Raw genomic sequence first — 15,422 nt, forward strand, 5'->3', positions numbered from 1 at the left:
AACAAAGCAATACATTTTCCTAACCTTTCTCTTTCATTCTAAATTAGATGTTCCAGATCCCCCAGAAAACCTCCACTTGTCTGAAAGACAGAATAGGAGTGTTCGTCTATCCTGGGAAGCTGGAGATGACCACAATAGCAATATTAGTGGTAGGTAGACTTGCATAACTATTTTCTTTACCCAACAAAGTCAAATTAATATTATTGCCATTTTTAACTTCCTTGGGTCAATTATCCTTTGGAGAATACCTTTAAAAGGCTTTTAATATTGCACATAAGTCTTAGTATAACTTAAGTGCTCTCAATATGTTCCAATGTTTTGCCCATGTTCTTACTTCCAGAATATATTATACAATTTGAAGGAAACAGAGAAGAACCTGGAAAGTGGGAAGAACTAACTAGAGTCCAGGGAGAAGAAACAACAGTTATATTGCCTTTGGCTCCATATGTGAGATACCAGTTCAGGATCATAGCTGTGAATGAAGTAGGGAGAAGTCAACCTAGCCAGCCATCAGACCATCATGAAACCCCACCAGCAGGTAAGCAGGTTCTCACACCAGGTTTCTAACAATGTATTTTACTTTGGCTCCATGTTTGAACATATAAAAAATAGAAAGATTGATCAAGTCGTGTAGGACTTTAGATTTTTGCAAATAGTTTGGCCAATTCTATAAGCTAAAATCACACAAAATATTTAACGTACACTAGTCTCATAAGTATTACATAATCTTTTTGGCTAGAGAGAAGGGAATTGAGTGGACTGTATATAAAAATCGTTATTCTGATCAGTTTCCAATAACGAAATATGATGTTTAAGTCAGATATCATAAAAGTAAGTTCTAACTGGATGTTCAATATAAAAGTCAAGAATTTAATTTTCTGAGATACAACTTTTTACTCATTATAGGCACCTGGCTAAATTTTCAATGTGTCTGATATTAATTCATATACATTTAGGATCTCAGTATTGCTATATCTATCTAAATTGTCAGGATGCTTTTTCTTTCTTAATGTCAAGAGTGGCAATGCTCACATCATTTGTGTTACTGAATTGGCACTGGGCAACAGTGTGGTCATAGCATGATACATAGCTCTTTTCATACATGAAATAAATAGACTGGGATATAATTTCCTTTTGTAATAAGAGGGGCAAGTTGAGGTAATAACAGATACTTGTTCAACTTTATTGTATTTTGGACGGAGCACTACACTCTCGGCTTAGCTCTTTCTAGTAAAATGGATCCATCTGATTATATTTCATGTTTACATTACATGCTATTTTCTATTTGCAGTCTCTCAAACTTGACTGTTGGTTTTAATACATGATATTTAATTTTATTCTCCTAGAGGCAAAAATTCCCAGCATATATTTCTATCAACATTTCTAACTGAAAAAGTACAGCAAGCTTAAAATGAAAACATGGTTTTTTTTAATAGGTTTAGAATTTTAACTAGCAGGTTTAAGTTTAACTTATGTGTAGCAAACTATGTAGTATCAATTAGACAATAATTATATTACTCCAATAACACTATTTTACTCTTTCAAATAAAATATATAGTTAAAAGCTGCCTTAACATTTTAGGAATTGGGTCATATTGAAATTAATAAATATAACCAAGGTTATTTAAATATCTGGTCTTTGGGAGAGAGTAGAAGAATGATTTCCTTATAAGTTACTATGCAATAAGAAAAATAATTTTAATACTTGTCATTTTGCAGCTCCAGACAAGAATCCACAGAACTTAAGAGTTCAAGCATCTCAACCCAAGGAGATGATTATAAAGTGGGAGGTGTGTATTCCTCAAGTGTTAGGTATTTCTTCATGACCTTCTCATACTTCCTACTTCATCTGCATGCTGATGACAATGACAGAACATTTTTTTAAGAACCAAGAAATCGAATTTAGAGATAAAACAAATTTTTGAGTTATCATCAGTGTACAGTTTAAAGATTATTATTATTAGACTATCTAGTGTGGAACAGCTTAACACCAATAAGCAATTTAAGGAAGACTATACAGGTTGACTGAGTTGGAATTTGTAAACAACACTTTCAAATTCCCAGTATATATATCAAATTAAAAAATACTAAAAACCTTTTTGATACACTATATTAAGTGTTATACAAAAGGATTATCCCAAAATTATAGTCAGCACTTTTTAACTCCAATAGGCATCTTTTACATTCATTTCTAATTCTGAGAATGACCTTGTCAAGAAAGAACACCTTATTTTAGATATGGTAATTAAAGTCCAAGATGATGTCTTCCCTATTCCCATTCAAGTAGAAATTAACAGTGCTAGGATTTAAATATGGGTTATTTGGACTTCAAATTCTACTTTCCCTCCTTTACATCTATCTGTTAAGTGTTGCTAAATACACTTTACTCTTTGCATTTGGCAAAACAGTTTATATTTACTGAGATAACTTTCATTATTCTTGTACCATTTCCAAGTTTTTTCTGCAACTGTGGAGAATTTGTTTTCTCTACATATATTTTATGAACAAGTATATTGACGTGTGTGATGATAGATCTCTGACATGGAATTCATTGAACTTTGAATAAAAATAGGACATTGAAAAATATATTCTATAACATACTATACCTCATTCTAGGTATGAGATTTTTGGAAGAATTTTTAAATGTATAAAGTTATGCTTGCTTTTTTTACCCTCATATAATGGTTTTTGTACTTATTATGTATTCACATGACTCATTCCTAGAAATTATTTAGGCAATATTTTTATGTCATTGTTCACCCTTTATTTCCATTTCAGTAAATGAAACTTTACAAATTTAAGATGTAGAAAATTTGAAAAATATGATAATATAAAGAAAATAAAAGTATCCAAGAATATTATTCTTTCCTTGATTTTGCAGATGTAAGTAGTTACTTCTAAATTGTTTTAATAATTACTTGTAGTCTGAAATTATGTTAATCCTTTATGCTTTTAGAGTATGTCTGTCTTATGCTTCTTTAAGTTCCATGGACATTTCCAAGAGATGGATGGTGTAAGTGGTCAGATCACAATAATATGTAATCTGCCACTCAGTTTCTCAGAGAATCACACCATGTTCCACTAACGTGAGCTCATGGATCCGTACTACTCCTCTGAGCACGCTGTGGGCACACCATAACATCCTGCTTCATTTAGAAAAGCTGGGGAATCTGTTTACTGCCCTCTCCCAGGTACCATGCACTGAGTCCATAATGGAAGCAGGGCAGGAATCTTTGTCCTCCTTATTGCTTCTCTTACTCCTAAGTCATTCTTTTTCCCCCTCAAAGACACACAAGGCTGCTCTTTTCCAGTAAGAATGAGACTACAAAAAGAAAGTGTTTATAATTTGTCTTTGAAGACTAAATGCCATGCAGCAGTAATTGATTGACTCAGACCAGGAAGTAGGAACTAGATTGACAGTTATGCTCATAACATATGCCATTGTGTTTTATGTGATTTTGAAGTATTAGTAATAACTCTTGGCATTGCCATTGAAGCTTAAGAGTATTTATTCACTGAGTATTATTTTACATGGACAGTTCTGTAGAAGAGAGTTAAATTCCAGACATTTTCTCAAAGGGATATGCCAATGCTGTGAAGAAACTACCAGACCCCTTCAGGAAACAACTCACAGAATTATTCCTATCCACACAGCAATGACCAGAGAAAAACAATTTGTTTTTAAAATAAGTTGATCTTTCACAGAATGATGGACAACACAGATGAGCACCACCAAAAACTGCACACCACTAATTTCTGTTTGTTTGTTTTAGCATTAAACAGGATTCAATCAAAAAAAGCATGTATATTAAGTTTTAACCTAATGCTAGAACTAGTCTTTTGGGTGGGTATAATCTTCTCAAATTCACTTTTCTTGTATTACAAGTGGGTCATGACTCATCCATATGTTTTGAGTGCTGAAACATGACAGGCAAAAAACACCAACCAAAAACCAAACAAACAAATTTAAAAAAACCACCCAAATTCCACACTAATGTTGGCCAGTAGGCACTTTGTCAGCTACCTAATTATATGACTACAATCAAGCTATTTAACCTCCAAAACACATAGGTTGTATTATTCATATGGAAGTGTAATAAGAAAATTCACCTGCTTTAAAATGGAATTAAATGGAATTAACCAGAATATTGTACAAAATGGTGACTATTTTTTTAAAAAATGTATTGTATTCTTGAAAATTGCTCTGAAAGAAGATCTTCAGGTGAGGCAATATACTCAATTTAGTTATTCTATAATGTATGCATATTTTGAAATACATTATACACAATAAATGCGTGCAATTTAAAAATATTCTTCAGACATTATAAAAAAATAAGATTAAGGCTGTGTGGCAATCTGTCCAGCTTCTAGATGGATAGTTATAGCCCTGCTTGGTTCTTAGAATTCTTGAAGCATGTTGGAAGTATAGACTCTTTTTTCTAGAATTTTACACTTACAAAATCTTGCCAACATTACCATGGGTTCTCAGAGCCTTTGGAGGCATCTGTGGACCCTCGTCTAGTGACTTTTAGATTCCTATTTAATTACAGCTTTTCTAGAGGCTTATTCCTCATGGTCGGTACTGTGAGAGGAAAACAAAGCTGTGGTCTTCTTGCCTGCTTTATCCTTTATCTTCTGTTCTGTCTTTGTTGGGGAGCATATTTGAGAATTTTTAAGGTTCTGTTGGCCATGGTCTCAAAGTCAAATAAAAGTGTCTCTACTGTTTCTTCAGGAGCCCAGTCATCAAAGAGGCTGACAATATAATATTTTTCTTAAGAGTATCACAATTTATTTCAAAATTTGTCAGCAAACTTTATCAAATTTTCCTCTTTTCCATGGGGCAAAACATGTGTAAATTGAATCACATTATTTTTATACATTTATTTTCAGTAGGGGCTGAAGGAAATTAGAGTTCCAGATTGCAGTATGGAGCTAAAAGATTGTGGTGTAATTCATTTGGACAATTCTAAAGTCCCTGTTGAATTTATAGCCATATCATACTGACAAATATTTGGGAGCAAAATTTCCAATAAAACTGCATACAAAAATGACTAAGGAAAATATCAGGGAGTTTTTGTTTAGTCTATATTTTTCTCTCAGAGCTAATTTAAGAACTCACCTTGGAACAGACATAACATTGTTTGCTGATACAGCATGATGCTTTCAACTTAATTCAAACCAATGTCTCTAATAGGTATGTTAGTAAATTAGACTGACTGAAGACCCACTATAAATTCTATAAGAACACCACAAAATTATTCTTAATATAAGTGAACTTGATGATCTAGGATTCAATTTTATATTGAATGTATTTTATACAACCAAATCATTTAAATAAAATTCCTTCTTTGTGAAATTAAACAGGTATTTTAAATCTCACTTTAAAAACTACAGTATTGCTTAATTAAAAACTAGAGTAGAAATAACAAATTTCCTATAATAGACGTTCTTCCTCCACCAAACATTCCTGTACAAGAAAATGAAGTAGGCAAGAGAGGATTTTGTTTTCAAGAAATAGAGACAGAATGGTCAAGAAACTGGAAAAGTACTTGATTATAAAGTGGAACTGTTACTTCTGGGTCTAGAGTGTAAACATGTGCATTCTCCAAAACTAAAGATTGACTCAGTCTCTCTCCTAGAAGAATGGCATCAGATGAAGGAAAGATCTCTGCCTGAAAAGCCTTAGGGGAATCCCATTCACAACCAAATAATTCATGGCCATGTCTTTACTTCTGCTGATTCTTTGGGAGTGAAAGTTAGAATACAGTGGAATGCTTAAGCAAAAGCTAAAACTCTTCTGTTGAATTTATTTGTAAATTCTTTCATATATGAAAACAGACTTAACCACAAGGACATAACCCAGGCATCTAAGGTGAGGGCTTACCATTGATAATTTTCAAACTTAACAGAATGACAAAAAAATTCCACAATTATTTCCGAACCAAAGAGGGTAGAAACTCTTAATGCCCATTTAGATTGATTCTCTGCTTTTTCTGTGTCAACATATCTATAATTACATCCGATGACTCTTGGCTTTGGTTTTAGCCTTTGAAATCCATGGAGCAGAATGGGCCAGGACTGGAGTACAGAGTGACCTGGAAGCCACAGGGAGCCCCAGTGGAGTGGGAAGAGGAAACAGTTACAAACCACACATTGCGGGTGATGACACCTACTGTCTATGCTCCTTATGATGTCCAAGTCCAAGCCATCAATCAACTTGGCTCTGGTCCAGAGCCTCAGTCAGTGACTCTCTATTCTGGGGAAGACTGTAAGTGATGCACCCTAAAAGCCTAAGCACTTCAGGAACTTTTTCTCTCAAGTACATTGCATTTGCATAAACATATTTGAGCACCTGCTGCACACAAAGAGAATATGCTAGCTGTAGGAGAAAAAAGAAATATATGCATTCTTCTCATCTTAGGGATGACCAAAGAACAGATAATCAGTACAGAACTTTAGCTGGCTGGCTGCTTGCCTTTCTCCCTTTCAGCAGTGAAAGCAGTCAGCAGAGAAGATTTTTCAGTAAGAAGCTTATCATTTTTCAAAATATTAATGGTAGGTAATATTGAAAGTTTCAATCTTAGTCAGAATCCCAGTAAAGCTTTTTCTATTTTGAAAATCAAAGATCTGGGATCATTAATGCACCCAGTTGAGCAGCATAATTGCCATGACATTTTCAATTAAATTTGTCATTATTCATTAAGGATGTTCTAATAGTCACTGACACCTGCCTTGGGCATCACTCACATGTCTGGAGCCCAAAACAAATGAGATGTATACCCAGATTTTCATATGGAATTATATAAATGTAACACAGTTTTGAAGTGCTGGTGATATGATCTTATTATTAAATACTATTAACATAATGGTATTATTTTGGCAATTATTTTGCTGGAAAGAGAGAAGACACTGCATTCTGTATCACTGCACACTGATGTTATTCTCGGTATTCTTCTAATATCCAGAGTAATATTTTGATCCAAGAATAGAAAAGGTCAAGAATGATAAATAATTCCTTATTCATCCACCATTCAAATTTTACTACTCAAATTAAAAGATATAGAACTTCTCACTTGTGAACTATTTATGTTGACTGCTTCGTTTTGGTTTATTCCTCTGTAGTAATCTGTCCTGTGAAATGGGATAAAATGCCCATCTCACAGGGTTATTCTAAAGATTATATGAGCCAACCCAGGTCAAGTTCTTATAAGAGTGCCTGAAGCACAGCATATGTTCAATTAATGTTAACTGCTGTTGTTAATATTTGGCCAAATTCCAAGGGCATTTTTTATGTTGCTAGTGTAATTAATTTGCCTTCAAAGGCAAGACATCCCAAGAATATTTCACTGGACAATGTTTTGAGTTTCTGTTTATATTTCCCTACATAAACCAATGTAGATAACATGATTTCTCAGCATGGTACAGACTGTCCTGTACCATGTAGCCCATTTGGACTAAGAAACTTCTCTGGAATGAGAAACTCTTGGTTCCATTTGGAATTCATTTTTAAAAAGTGCTTTCCCTAGATTAAACCTTATGCAAATCACTTTTAGAAAAGGATCATCACAATCATATTTGAAGTGATTGAAAGCTTAACTAATTTTAAATGCTTAACAGATCCTGACACAGCTCCAGTGATTCATGGCGTGGACATTATAAACAGCACCTTAGTTAAAGTTACCTGGTCAACAATTCCAAAGGACAGAGTACATGGACATCTGAAAGGATATCAGGTTTCTATCAACTTTTCCTTCTTGTTGCTATTGAATTTGTATCTTCCCTGAGAATAGGAACTGATTTTAGAAGAAGCCAAGAGTATCTGACACCATGGTTACTATGCTAAAAGATTCATATTTTCATTGCAGATAAATTGGTGGAAAACAAAAAGTCTGTTAGATGGAAGAACACACCCCAAAGAAGTGAACATTCTAAGATTTTCAGGACAAAGAAATTATGGAATGGTTCCTTCCCTGGATGCTTTTAGTGAATTTCATTTAACTGTCTTAGCCTATAATTCCAAAGGAGCTGGTCCAGAAAGTGAACCTTATATATTTCAAACACCAGAAGGAGGTGAGAGAGTAACAAAGGCCAACAATGCAAATTATCCAATGGCTGTATTAAATATTCCCTTCCTTTTTCATAGTTAGTATGTGATTCATATGATTTAACTGGTCAATTTCTATAAAATTTGTAATCTAATGGGATGTTCTTTGGTTTTCAGGAATTTACTAATTTGTGAGCATTCCATTCATGATCTTGTGTTTTCTAGTTCCTGAACAGCCAGCTTTTCTCAAAGTCATCAAAGTGGACAAAGACACTGTCACTTTATCTTGGGGACTACCTAAAAAATTGAATGGAAATTTAACTGGCTATTTATTACAATACCAGATAAGTAAGTAGAAATGCAAATTGGGGTTAATGTACTAGTAAACTCAGTTTTTGGTTGAATGTTTTGGGTTGCTGCATTAATGATGTATTAAACACTGAAGTCCATGGCTTTTATGCTCGTGTATTTCCTTATAGAACAGGAACCTATAAACTAGCCTGCAGGCAAACTGTAGCCCCTGTCTTCTAAATAACATTTTATGGAAACATAGCCATACCCACATATTGCCTGCAGCTATTTTCTCATTAAAGTGGCATGATTGAACCATTGCCACAGAGACTACATGGTCCTCAGTGTCTAAGATATTTACAACTTAGCCTTTGATAGAAAGACTTGCCAACAACTACTCTAGAAGTAAGACAATGTGCCAGTGGGTGCCAGGAAACATGTGTTTACTAATTGTACATAAGCCTTGAGAATTTAGAAGCTTGCAAAGAAACAGAGTTAGTGAGTAATCTAAGGGAGATTCAAAGCACACGCTAAGTCCCATACTATACTGCCTCTTCTGCAGCAGGTGCATGATAGCAATCTCAACCCTGTATACACTCTTGTATTTGTATCCCACCAGTTCTGGCAGGTAATACTGAGAGGACTCAAGAGTTGTCTTTGCACCATTCTTCAGAATAATCTCTGTGCACATGCTTCTGTTAAAATCAGATCATTTTTAAATCACACCACCTCTTACCTAGAAGTCTTCAGATATAAGCATAATATCAAAATGGAAATTAGGTGACTGATATCATAGAAAACTTTATTGATAGCCCAACCTTAAAAAAATCAGACTTTGAAAGCATAGATTTCTAAGTAGCCAAAACACTAAGATTACAGAGAATCCTATTTGCAAAAAGTCAACCTGATGTGCTATTCTGACATCACTTAAAGAGCTGCTGCTGTCTAGTTTCTGATGGTCTCTGTTGAGTAGGGAAAAATTGATACAGGAAAAATCCAAAAGGAGGTAGCATTTTAGAATTTGAGTGCTTTCAGGATTAGCACTAAGTACTCTTCCTATGCCATTTCATTAAAATAAGAAATATACTGTCACCATGAAGGAATTGAGACATATAGACTACTTATTAAGGCCACACAATGAAAGAAGTGTCATGCAAAAATGCAAACTAAAGTCAGTCTGCATCTAGATACTAAGCTCTTAGCCTACACTATCCCATGAACCACTTTTTAAAAAATCCACAAATAAGAAATATTTGAAGAGTTTTTAAATATTAACTTGTAAAACAAAAATCATTTTGTTTGGTAGAGATGTGTGTTATCCTTATCTTAACAATAACAAACTTAACATCATTTACATTCCAATCTTTATATTATTTGTATATAAGACTTAAATTTGTTTTAAAACAGGTTTGTAGAAAATATACAGAACTGAAATAGTAACATTTATAATGGTTCTGATAGTCATTACTGTGTCCATTTAAAAATAAAATTTTATTGCTACTTATTTTTCTACTAATATTCAATACTTGAGATATTTTAGACAGACTTTTTACTATTATATATTCTAAAAACTGTTATATATGACAGCTGAATATATGATTTCCTATTTTATTGGTTAGTTTTTTTTTAATTGACTTTGTGGTGTTTCACATTAGTGTTCTCAAATAATTGATAAACAATGATGATTTTAGTTCCTTATTTCCAATGTTTGGATCCCTAATGTGTTTTTTTGTTTATTTGTTGATTGATTTGCATTTTATAGAACAAGGAATGCATTTTATGCAAATAATAAATACATTTTTAACTGTACAGTGTATTTAAGAATCAACAGTATTTTTTTCTAGTCCTTTCTCGACACTAACCACTGCATGTTCTTGAAAATACCATTTTATTACTTGGATTACTCCTATAGCAATAGTAGTTTTATGGTACTTTGTGCTGTTATGCAAATGGCATGTTCTTGTTGGGTTGCAAATAGTTCAAAAAAAACTGATTCATCTTTTCCCTGTTAGCACTTTACATAGTGCTTAGAGCATAGTAGATAACTAAAAATAATTAATTCACTCATTAGTTTATTGATTCTACACGTACTGAATACAGACAGTCCCTGACTTACCATGGATTGATTTAGGATTTTTTGGCATTGTAATGGTGTGAAAGCAATACACAGTCAGTAGATATCATACATCAAATTCTTACTGTTCATCTCCCAGATTAGCGATATGCAGTATCCCACTCTCTTGCAACTCTGGGCAGCAGCAGCACAAGACTGTACCCAGTCAGCCACGGAACCATGAAGGTTAACATCCAACCCTCTGTGCGCTGTCTTGCTAAGTTACTATATTCAGTAGGTTAGGTGTATTAAATATATTTTTGTCTAATCCTTACTAAGGCTGAGAATCATAACCTTGTTAAAATTCAAGGAGTATCTGTACTTATTTTATTGCCACATGTTAAATGAGAAACTATAGAATATACCAAAAAGTATCCAAATTATTCCCACAAAAGGATATCTAAAAGTCCTTAGGTCAATGACACAGTAAAAATAAAATGATGTTGGGAAAGTCTATCATTTGTAACCGGAATAATAAAAAAGACTGACCACAGTCTTTTTGAGTACAGAGTCTCTGTACTCAAAGACTGTGTGTGGTTTAGATTCAAATCCCATTGTAGCAATCACTGGTTTTTGATCTGGACAAGATATTTATCATTGCTTGGCCTCAGATTTCTCATGTGTGATCTAGTGATAGTAACTATATGTATCCATAACATTAAGTAGGTTGATGTCTATAACTAATTAAGATAACTTTTGGACCAGGTGCAGTGGTGCATACCTGTTATCTCAGCTATGCTGGAGGGGTAGGTAGGAGGATCGTGGTCCAAGGCTGACTCTGGGTATAAGACTGAGTTCCTATCTGAAAAATAACTAAAGGAAAAAAAAAGAGGAAGAGGGCTGGGGATGTAGCTCAAGTGGTGAACACTTGCTTAGCAAGTGCGTGGCCCTGAATACAATCTTCAATACCACCAAACTAGTAATATAACAATAATAATTTTTGCATGCCACAGACATGAGTAGAAGCAAAAATGAAACACACAGTAATTGCAATTGCTAAACACTATAAAATTTGAGTCATTGTTCTTGCTCATTTCTTTAGTAAATGATACCTATGAGATTGGAGAATTAAATGATATCAACATCACCACTCCATCAAAGCCCAGCTGGCGCCTCTCAAACCTCAGTGCCACAACAAAATACAAGTTCTACTTGAGGGCTTGTACTTCAAAAGGCTGTGGAAAGCCAGTCACTGAAGAAAGCGCGACTTTAGCAGAAGGGAGTAAGTACATGGGGTTTCTGCCTGCTGTGACTTTTTAAACACACTGAAGGAAATGCATCCTGCTAGTTATTGCAAATTAGAAATGACTGTGATCCAATCTTACCCTCTACTTACCACCACAGAATTTACTACTCTTCATCATAAAGTTCACATTGATTTAATTTACAGATTTCTGAACAGCAGCAATCATACCACAGCTTGTTATTGGACACAAAGTCAAGACCCATAATTCTGCTTAATTAAAATAAAGGACATAAGTTCAAAAAATTATTAATAAGGTTACTGAAGAGATATTTTTCTTTGGGAAATGTTTCCATAAGGAAATAAGAATTGTGTTTTGCCTTGGTAGACTTTTTGCGACACAGAATCTAATATAGACCACTTCCGTGCCTCAATTCCTATGTACGTTGAGTCATATGTCAATTTTATTTTACTGTGGTTTATGCCAAATAACTGAATTAAAAATGGCCTATAAATCTATGGTTTTATTATAATACAATTCTCCTAATTCAATTACACGTTTCTGGTTTTTCTTACCTCACAACTACTTTCCTTCCTAAATTATTTCTGCATTGATGATTTAGCAGTGTTCTTGCTAAAGTTTCTGCAACATCCAAAGGACATCAACAGAGAACGAAGAGGGTAGAGTAATAAAGTGAAATGCATCAGAGGAACTGAGGTATACACTAGTCAGTTAAAAGAGCTCGACTTGTACAGAATTCAGGCTCGGCAGACTTGGGAGCATTTGAGGGACAAGAAGGAACTGGGAGAAGGCAAGAAGTGAAATAAAACCATTTATTTACCATGTAGTAAATGGGCACTCAGTTATGTATGTTTTTCCAAATTATAGATTAGAGAAACAATAGAACCAATGGAGGAAACACCAGGAAGGAAGTTAGTCTCTCATTTAATAAAGTATGTGTTCTAATTGACTTGAGGTTGTGAATCATTCCAAAGAAATGTGTTTGTGTTGAGCAGTTTTGCCTGCCTTTAGTGTCAGTTTCTCCTTCTTATTTTCCTTCTCTATCTGTGTAAAAAAAGAGTTCTTTTTTCTGTAAAAAAGACTCCTTAAATACTTAACTCCCTTATATGTGAAGAGTATGTATGCATATACATATATATGCAAAATTTTCCCACGGATGAATCAAACACCAGACGGAATTTATTTAGTCATAAAAATTTGACTTCAAGATGTACTGAAAACTTTCTATTAACTACAGTGTTCTGGGTTCAAGCTGGCATCAAATGTTTAATTCAAAGATGTCAGAATAGTGGTTTCTACATTTTTCAAACCAGATTTTAAAGCACAGACATGGTTGTTATTTTGTTGAGGTTAGAAGTGCTGTTTCTGTGATTTTGTAGCTTATGCCACTTCATTTTCACAAGCTAAAGATAAAAGTAATGAGCTTCAGTGCTTAAAAGCAGAATTCTTCACTCTCTTATGTGTCAGTGATTTAAGAATGTTCCTTACTAGTATGTTTCTGTTCTTTTTCAGGAATCTGCATTTTCTGTGTTCCAGCTACAGCCCCTTCCCCAATTGATAATGATTTCTTTTCTTTAAGCATGTCTTGCCATATTTATAGTAAAAAAAATCTTTTTTTTTTCATTTTTCTTTTATTATTCATATGTGCATACAAGGCTTGGTTCATTTCTCCCCCCTGCCCCCACCCCCTCCCTTACCACCCACTCCACCCCCTCCCTCTCCCCCCCCTCAATACCCAGCAGAAACTATTTTGCCCTTATTTCTAATTTTGTTGTAGAGAGAGTATAAGCAATAATAGGAAGGAACAAGGGTTTTTGCTGGTTGAGATAAGGATAGCTATACAGGGCATTGACTCACATTGATTTCCTGTGCGTGGGTGTTACCTTCTAGGTTAATTCTTTTTGATCTAACCTTTTCTCTAGCACCTGTTCCCCTTTTCCTATTGGCCTCAGTTGCTTTAAGGTATCTGCTTTAGTTTCTTTGCGTTAAGGGCAAAAAAAATCTTTTAAGTGTGTTTTTCCACTGGATTTCAACATGGTCTATATCTTTCCACAGAGGAGATATATCTTGATTACACTAAACACTCTCAAAATGCTTATTTTTGTTAAAATTGGAAAACACTGCTGCCTATTTTTCCTCTCTTTCTCTGCCTACATAGCGTATTTTAGGATTACTTGATATTTACTCACAGTATGAGATTTACTAGTCATGCATTTTTATGTGAATGTTTTCTGGTTGTCACCCCAGTTTTCAGATGACTAGTGATATAAGGGGGAAGATGATGGAGTTAATCAGAAGGATGCTTTTGTGTTATCAGTTATTTGAATAAAACACTTGCTTTTCTCTATTTTTCAAAAGCTTGAACTACTTAACATTATACTAATATTTCTGTTTTCTAAGGACAAAATTAATTGCATTCTATCTCAATGGTGAGCCATCTTAAAAACTTTGCTCCCCTATGTAACTGGCCTTTTTTTCTTCCATGTAACATTTTTAATAAAACCCTATTGTTATTCAGTAACTATGTAATCAATTTTTATTCTGCAGTAAAAAATTATAACCAAATATTGATGTGTAACATGTCCACATAAAGGTTTCATGACCCCTGCATTATCACTGAGAAAGATTTTATTTCATGTATATATTGTTGCTATTTTCTGATTTACTTTATTGAGCTAATTTCTAGCAAAACTGTGGCCAAATGCCAAAAATACTTGGTTAAAATAAAATTTAAAAATAGTGTTTATTTAATTAAACTTGAATCATTTTCATCTGTTACTGTGAGATTCCGCTGTCTACATATTGGCACATTAATCTTTATGGAGAATATTAATTTGTCATACCATTTTCAAAATGTCAGTGAAACCATTTTATTTAAATGTACCTATAAACCTGCACTTTATGCAGCTTAAGTTTGTAACAAATTTCAAATAACATCTTATTATATAATACTATTCCTTCAGTAGGCTATATAGATCTTTAACATGCTTATTTAATATATCTAATATGTAATTATACTTAATATATAGTTAAATAAAATCATGTTATAATATCCAATTACAAGTCAGAAAACCATACTCAGTTTTCCAGCAGATGTAAAAACCCAAACTACACAGAGTTATGTTGTATAATTTTTTTAAGTCCGTGTTTGGTTTTGAGCCATTCATATGCTCAGGCAGATTTATAGTACCATTTCATCAACAGCCCATCATCATAAGTGACCATGAATTAAGTTCATGTCATGTACTCATTTTCAATACAGGAAAGAAAAAAGTATTAAAATGTTGTTTTTCTTGATCTGATAATTTGAGAAATATTTAAGGAAAAATGATAAAATAGATTTTTTTCATCTCAAATGACAGTATTTTTTAACCTTTCATGTCCTGCCTTTCAATGATTACCATTCATATGATTTAACTGTGTACCTTTCTTAGGTAAAGGTATCAGGAAGATCTCAGAAGGAGTAAATCTTACCCAAAAGATTCACCCAATAGAGGTACTTGAGCCGGGAGCGGAACATATAGTTCGCCTAATGACTAAGAATTGGGGTGATAACGATAGCATTTTTCAAGATGTAATTGAGACAAGAGGGAGAGGTGAGACCTGAGATTATATTTGGGGTAGTCTTAGACAATATGCCTGTGTCATGTGGATTTTTTTACATACATCCTGTATTAAAGTAAAAAAATACACTGTACATTAGATATAAAAGCCATAATTTCAATTTTTTATTGGCATAGCATTTCAAAATTACTGAAATGAAAATCTT

The 15,422-nt window shown here is 33.7% G+C and overlaps 1 protein-coding gene across 9 annotated transcripts in view; it reads left to right on the forward strand.

Annotated features, from left to right (window-relative positions):
* The window catches only part of Chl1 (cell adhesion molecule L1 like), a 190,511-nt gene that overhangs the window by 168,620 nt on the left and 6,469 nt on the right, over window positions 1-15,422 (forward strand). For 8 of the 9 annotated variants that reach the window (XM_074044257.1, XM_074044261.1, XM_074044255.1 and 5 more), the window contains 9 exons: window positions 48-149; window positions 341-538; window positions 1,720-1,790; window positions 6,046-6,268; window positions 7,618-7,733; window positions 7,866-8,070; window positions 8,270-8,392; window positions 11,491-11,670; window positions 15,088-15,249. In XM_074044257.1, the coding sequence (XP_073900358.1) occupies window positions 48-149; window positions 341-538; window positions 1,720-1,790; window positions 6,046-6,268; window positions 7,618-7,733; window positions 7,866-8,070; window positions 8,270-8,392; window positions 11,491-11,670; window positions 15,088-15,249 (1,380 nt within the window). The remainder of the gene's footprint in view (window positions 1-47; window positions 150-340; window positions 539-1,719; window positions 1,791-6,045; window positions 6,269-7,617; window positions 7,734-7,865; window positions 8,071-8,269; window positions 8,393-11,490; window positions 11,671-15,087; window positions 15,250-15,422) is intronic. The other variant, XM_074044264.1, reaches the window with a different exon arrangement.

The sequence above is a fragment of the Castor canadensis genome, chromosome 10 (genome assembly GCF_047511655.1).
Source record: "Castor canadensis chromosome 10, mCasCan1.hap1v2, whole genome shotgun sequence".
In the NCBI taxonomy this organism is placed as follows: Eukaryota; Metazoa; Chordata; class Mammalia; order Rodentia; family Castoridae; genus Castor; species Castor canadensis.